Source organism: Panthera uncia, assembly GCF_023721935.1.
Source record: "Panthera uncia isolate 11264 chromosome B3 unlocalized genomic scaffold, Puncia_PCG_1.0 HiC_scaffold_1, whole genome shotgun sequence".
NCBI classification, from domain to species: domain Eukaryota; kingdom Metazoa; phylum Chordata; class Mammalia; order Carnivora; family Felidae; genus Panthera; species Panthera uncia.
In genome coordinates, this window is record NW_026057582.1 from 131,509,934 (window position 1) to 131,517,184 (window position 7,251).

General features: G+C 53.2%; 1 protein-coding gene across 6 annotated transcripts in view; it reads right to left on the minus strand.

The window, feature by feature from the left end:
* Window positions 1–2,139: 2,139 nt before the first annotated feature.
* CHD2 (chromodomain helicase DNA binding protein 2) overlaps window positions 2,140–7,251 on the minus strand; it is a 124,173-nt gene continuing 119,061 nt past the window's right edge. For 4 of the 6 annotated variants that reach the window (XM_049614056.1, XM_049614059.1, XM_049614054.1 and 1 more), the window contains one exon: window positions 2,716–6,465. In XM_049614056.1, coding sequence (XP_049470013.1) covers window positions 6,132–6,465 — 334 coding nt within the window. In that variant the 3' untranslated portion in view covers window positions 2,716–6,131. Of the gene's footprint in view, window positions 6,466–7,251 lie in introns of all 6 variants that reach the window. The other 2 variants (XM_049614060.1, XM_049614058.1) reach the window with 2 other exon arrangements.

Consider the following 7,251-nt stretch of genomic DNA (forward strand, 5'->3'; position numbering starts at 1 on the left):
GAGCAGGTGAGGCTGGCTTCTTCCTGCAGCCTCTCCTCTTCCCCATCCCCTGTCACGCTTCCTGCGGGGATGAGGTGGCTCCACGTCTCTGGCTCCAGCGTGGGTTCCGCAGCCAAGGGAGGCGGCCCCACCAGGGCGGAGAAACGACGGTAAGCCTCCCCAGGGGGGGGTTCTGTAAATGTAGGTGTTGGCAGTGAGGCAGGCTGTTTGTGGAAATCTTCTGCCCCCTGCAGGAAGATTCTAGAACCACATTCACTCAGGACCCCTCGGTCAGGGAATGAACGGGGAACTACCGCTCACTTTCCAAATACAACTCGGGCCCCAGGTCTGGTGGCATGAGGGGTCTCTGAGGAGCCTCAGGATGTTCCAAGGCCGCCCTCCGACACTGATGATGGCCACCAAGCCATCTCCCTCACCCCCCCACAGGCTGGTATTCTCCAACAGGGAGGCTCAGAGAGTTAGAGAGTAAGCCCAAGAACGCCAGTTGGTTCAGACCCAGCTCTGCCCACTTCCTACACGCACGCCTTCCCCGCCTCCTCTGGGCTCCGCTACCACCACCTGTTCCCGCTCCCATGTCCCGGCACTGAAGTGACATTTTGTCCTCTTATTGTTGGTCTAGGTGTGCCTCACCACCTCTCCGTTGAAGAGGGTGGGGCCCTCATCCTGCTTCACCCTGCATGCGTCCCCACCTTTTAGAACAGGGCCTGGCCCACAGGAGATGCTCAAGATCTTGGTCGAGGGACAAACTTTCTCTCTAGTGACTGTCCCGTCCCCATCGGACTGTGAGCTCCCTGCAGGGCCTTGCTATTGGGGTCCAGTCTCCCCCTAGAGCAAGGCCTCTTCCTGGGCCCCTCTGATGAGCTGGTCCTGGGCTGACGGCTGCTGGGGCAGAACGCTAAGCTGGGCCTGCCCAGCAAGTGCCCTCCACGGTGTCCCCATCTTCCCCCACCTCCCAGCAGGGACTGATGAACACTGTGTCCCTCTGGGCAGCTTTAAGGGTTTACAAACCTTCCCCTTTTCCACTGTGTGAGCTTCTCACGTCTAGAAGCTGCCTTCCTGGTGTGCAAATGAGGATGTGGATGTGGAGGCCATCTGCCCAACTGCACACAGGGCGGGGCCCCCACGGAGACAACACACTGACCTTCCTGCCAGCCCCTTTAGACCATCGAGGTCCCCTCTCCCCCCCGCCAAAGCCACCATGGTGCACGTGATCGGCAAGGACTGAGTTTCAGCAAGGACAGCCCCCTTTGGGGTCACACATGCACACAAAATTTAGGAAGATACCGTGTTCGAACACTCCATGAGGCAGCTGGCCCCAAGAAGTAGATAACCCTGCCTGTTTCTGAGGTGAGAAGGCTGCCTGTAGGGCAGATGTGTCATGTTCCCACACAAAGCCAGATCACATGGCCACAGAACTGACCGGGAAACTCCCAGACGTCAAGCCTGGGACAGGGTGCCCCATGCACCACGAGGGCCCAGGCTTCTACGGGATGAAGAGCTTTTATTCACTCGGGCTCTGTCCCTTTCCCAAATCACCTAGCAGAACAAACAGCGGAGGCAGGTTGGGAGGCGACGGGCTGAGTGGCATTGCAGCCTTCGAATGTGACCGGCAGGGGGTCGGGGGGACGCCGACACAGCAAAGGCACAGCCTCTGGTGGCAAACCTGGTCCTGCTCCTTTAAAGAGCCACAGGTCGGCATCCGGAGTCCAGACTGGTCTGGCAAACCACGGGGCCTTGTGTTTCAGTAAGTGACCTTTCAGTCGGTGCTAATTGAGGAGGGCTTGCCTTCATGCCAGACACTGGAGGCCCCGCCAGGGAGGAGGGAGGGGGCCTTGCGCCTGCTTCTTCCAGTAAAAGGCAGGCTTCTTGGCAGCGGTCGGTGTAGAAGCCGCGTTGCTATTGTAAATCCTGAGCTGATTATTGCAGTGCTTGTTCTTAAAAGTTTCCCAAAGATGTTCCAGCTGAGCTGTGAGTTGCAACACGATTGTTGAGTTGTTTATCGGCAGGAGGAGCCCTCAACTCTTCTTTTGAGTCTTGGACTCAAGAACTCTTGTGCACCAAATATCCCAGCCTCTCCCTCCCGCACAGGACAGGCTGAGGGAGGGCCCCCGCGGCCGGGTCTCCCGGGTTGAGAGTCCCAACCGGGGAGTTAACTGAGCGAACGTTATGGGTTTATTGGGTATCAAGAATAAGGAGGTTAGAGAAGACTAGGAGTTTGGTTTTGAAATCCCCCCAAGCATTAGCAAAACCCCTTGGGTCTGGCAACCTTCTCCAGCTCCTACTCAGACGGGATCTCCACCCGAGGGCTGGGCCACCCCTCCTGTCTGGGCCTCGTAGGAGCCGGGCCTGCCCCTGTGCCAAATTGCTAGAGTTAACATTCGTGTCAGTGTTTCCATTATAAAATGCCTTTTTCCCTCTTCATGAATATATAACCCAACCGTTAAATCACCCTCACTGCTGTGGACTGGCAGACACTGTGCTTTCACTTCCTCTGGATGGAAGGGGAGCTACAGGACCCTGTCTGAATGACACAGGTCTTCAAAATGCACCTTCCAGGTCTCCAGGGCTCCTTCTCCGGCACAACCAACGTGGGAAAGGGTGGGCCACTCTGCTCCACCAGGGACTGTCACTGGTCCGGGTAATCCCGTCAGATGCGGGGAGCTGCCCAGCCAGGGACCACTACCCTTGGCAGTGGCCACGCAGGGAAAACCTCCGGAACCTGTGAGGGTCCTAGACCCAGCAACACGCTGGTGCTGGTAGGAAGAACACTGCAACTTCAAAAGGCTCCATTTCACAAGCTGTCGAACAGGCCAAATGACCCGGCAGCCAGGGGAAGAGAGCTGGACGCGTATCTGGTCACGTTTCACGCCGATGCAACGCAATGCAACGTGTCCGCCCAATTCTAAAAATCCTTAGTAACACTGTTTAATATACAAGAATCAAAAGTACAGCAGTTGTACAATGTAGGAAAATTTAATACATACTATATAAACAACATTATTTACATCAGAAATCACTAGGACAGTGGCATTTTTCACAAATATAAATTAATTACTGTTTAGTCAACAGGTTTGAAAAGTCCACAATTTTACAATAAAGAAAAACCATCTATCCCCAAACGAGTGGGGTCAGATGGACTAAAGCAGCCTGGACCCTTGGCCTGGCTCTCTCTGCCTGACACTGCGGCCCTCAGACGAGCCCGGAAGACCACCAGTGCTGGGCCCCGGGCCACCATTCCTGCTGACGAGTGGATTTTGGTCTGTAGGATTCCAGTGTCCCCATGTGAATTCGTAACCGAATCGCGTGTGCACCACACATCCTGATATAGCTCTCAGCCATCAGGCTAGAGTGCCTGCAGCACGATGCGAGAAGTGTTCTGGCTTCCCGTGAAAGGGCCAACGCAAGGGCTAGGAGAGAGGGGGACCAGGGGCCGTAAGATGGGGCTCTGCAGAGGGCCTGGCAGCTTCTCTCCAGCATCTCTGAAAGACCACAGTGATGCCTGGGGCTCTCACCGCACCCCTTCCCAGGGCTGTGGGATACCATGCTAACCCTTGTTCCACACTCAGACTTCAGGTGATGCCAACTCCCCTCTTCCTCAACCCCTGCAGTCTCCACCCAATTACTGAATCTTTCAAAGCTAGGCTCTGTGATATCGCCCTCACAGGTTCCTGGGGTACTTTATCCTATCCACAAGGGAGAGAATTCCTATCTGTGCAAATCTGTTTTTGATAAAAGCATACAATATTCATACTGATTTAGGTCAGTGAGGAAATGCCTCCTTTTTCCTGACTCTTTAAACATACCTCAACACCTAAAATAGATGCTTTTATGGGGATACTGTAATTTTATAATCAATTTAACACTGATCTGGCTAATATTGCCTTTTGCTACATCATATGGCACAGTAAGTCCTGAATGTAAACAAAAGGAAGTTCCTTTTTCTTCATGATGAGACATCTTTGGGAATAACATCTCCTATCAACTTCAGAGGAAAAAAAACCCTGATGAGTATTGAAACACAGGGCCTCCAGTGACTTTCCTGGCTTCCCAGGGGACACAGCCTGACTTCCCTCCCACAGGGGAAGACATCCTGGGGCTCATCCCTCCCTCCCTTCCTCCCACCACAGGAAGGGACAAGCCAACCTAGCCCTCCTCTTTGGCCTGGGCAAGAAAGACACAGGGTAGTGTCAGCAAGAAGTTAAGCTGGTGGAGGCCACAGCAGACACCCTCTTCTCTCCCAAGCAGTCACAGCATGTGCCCAGTGGAGTGGCTGTGGCCAGAGGCTCCCGGGCATTCTCTGGGCCGTGGTCCAAGGCATGTTCACCGGATACGAGCCCACGGTGAACAATCCCAGTCCCGAGAGGAGATAAATAAGGAAGGGGCAGACCTACTAAGCTCCCAACATAAGCTGTGAGGACCCAGACTCTCATGTGGAACTCACGCCAGGCCAGCCCCACGAGCGATGACCCACCAAAGCCACATCTGCTTCCCTAGGGCGAGCTGACTTGGGAATTTCTCAGTAAAGGCAAAAATGGTGCTGCCCAGGTTACCAGCAAGTAAGCGATAACAGTTTTATGAAGTCCTCACAGGTCAGTTCAGGGAGTTTAACCCTGTGCACACCCAATGGAAAGGTGGTCACCAGCTCTGAGCCTGGACGCATATAGGCACAGTGTAGGTTCAAGTCAGTTATTCCACCTAGAAAGGCCTTTGGACAGTCAAACAATACTGGCAAGCTATATTTAAAGGGAATAAAATGGAAGGCCCAGTATCCGTAAACTGTAAGGTAAAAGGAGCATGATTAATTGGTACAACTGACTCGCCTTCCCACTTCTGACTCTGTTCAACCCGAGTAGGACTCTTACTGTCTGCAGCTCAGTCCCCTGTCCTTGGAGGCTTCCTATTTTGGAAAAACTTTACCTTGTGTACGCCTTATTTGATCTCATTCTAAAACCAATGGAGTTCAATTCTAACGATCTCCGACTGGGAGTGGGAGCCTGTTCCCAACAGGGACCCAGACCTCATCTGTCCACCCGCCCTGTGGCGTCAGGAGTTGCACGTTCTGTGCAAGTCTACTTCTTCAAGCTGTGCGAAGGGAACTGAAGTAACGAGCGTGGCTGCAAACGCTGACCTGGCGCAACACTGAAGCCCCGCCCCCCCCACCTCCCCCGGGAAGCATGCCTGCCACCCACATCCCTGCCTGGGCGCGTGCTTGCAGCAAGCTTCCCCTCCTCTCCAGGCCCTGCCCTCAGACTGCTCATCCCAGGAATCAGAACCCCACCGGGGATTCCGGGTCCCTGGCCACACCGCCCCTCTAGCCCCTCTCTCACCCCTCTCCCCCCACTCCCAGCCAAGGAAGACCCACGCCAGCTCCAACACTGCCGAAAACTCACAGTACGCACAAGTCAGCCAGATGGGCCTGACTCTCCCCTGGACCAGGGCAAAGGAGACCCGCTCAGGAGACCGAACCTCTGAAATGTCCAGATAGTGTGGGAAAGGTTAGTGTTGTAGGGAAGGGGCCACTGTGGAAGCTGCTCCCCACCAGCCCCTGCACCAAAGGCATCACAAGGAGGCCCAAGTGTATGGTTCTCCCAAGAACACATGTGAGGAGTGTACCTGCTCCCCTTCAAGTCTTATGAGGCGACACCCACGCCCCGCCCCGTCAGCAGCATCCGTCACATCACAGTGAAGCAGATCACGCGTGGCCCAGCAGGTCCCGTCAACCTTCACATACACGCTCCTTCCCAGCCCACTGCACATGGGCCCAGAGCACACGGACCCAGCAACAAAATCCTCGTGACTCTGAGATCCCTTCTTCCTTCACTGGGGAAACACAGCCCACGAAGCTGGGACGCAAAAGTCACGTCTTCCTCCTAGCACTCCTCGCAGTGGGAGGCCAGGACCAGGCTGGAATGGGAAGGGGTGTCAAAGTGCAGGAGTGGCGACCCAAACCCAAGCTGGACCAAGTGAAAGGCCCCCCGCTCCTTGAGGTGCTCCTTCCACCGGCGAGCTGACAGCAGCAGCATGTCCAGAAACTCCACTCACTGGTCTAGATAACTGGCTCCTACTGGATCAGACCAAAAATATCCAGGTGCTTAATGACTCTTGCTCTCCCCTTCATTCCCAGCTGTCCTTTATGTTTTCCGAACATTCCAGTTATAATCTGGGTTGTTTTTCTGTTCTAGTGATCTCTCCAAAGGAGACCTGTGATCCAGGGGTGACTTGGAATCGTGGGGGGATTTCTGAGAAGGGGGCGAGCGAGGGTCTGAGACGGCGGGGTGCAGGGGGGGCAGGGGTTGTTTATACTCCCCCAGTTTGTCTGTGTGGAAAGAGCGGTAATGGTCCGAGGGTCCCTGGCCATGGTAGCTCACAGGGGGGCGGTGATCAGACATTCGTCGGAAATCCTGCTGGTGGTAATTTTGAGGCCGAAATTCATCGGCTCTCCTCCGCTTGGAGTCATGATGGTGCCTGAAACAGAGACACAAGGCTTAGCTGACAGCTCAAGCCCACCCCCTCCTCCTCGCCCACCTGGCTCACCCTCACACGCTCATACCCAAGGACCCTTCCAAAGGACTCAGAGTTCACAAATGTTCACATTACTAGGAATCAAAAACAAACAAACAAAAAAAACCAAAAGTAATAACAAAGGGCTATTTTACACTTATTGGCCAATCCTACCCTACAAAATGACATACACCTCAAGTCTGCAATGAAACAAGGACACCCTTGAATCACTGGAGGTTCTGTAAAGATGCACTCCCTTCAGGAAAACTGGCCAGACCTACAAACATTTTCATATTCTTTGACCTGGCCTGAGGGGAAAAAGAGCCACAGAAATTATTCGAGAAGTTATTAGTAACAGCAAAAGCCACAATCAACCCAAACATTCAACAATAAATGCAGAGTTAAAGTATTTAATAAATTGACTCCATGTAAAGAATAGTAAAATTTTTACTTAGCACCACAGTAAACTGCTTGTTATCTTATTAAAAGAAAATTGGTACAAGTCAACAACAAAAAGACAAACAACCCAACTCAAAAATGGGGAAAGGACTGAAACAAACATTTCTCCAAAGATCTACAAATGGCCACTAAGCACATGAAAAGACGCTCAACATCTTTAAAGAATATTGATCATCAGGGAAATGCAAATCAAACCACAAGGAGCTACTTACCGGATTCACACCCACTAGGATGGTCATGTTGAACACACACACACACACACACACACACACACACACACACACACACACA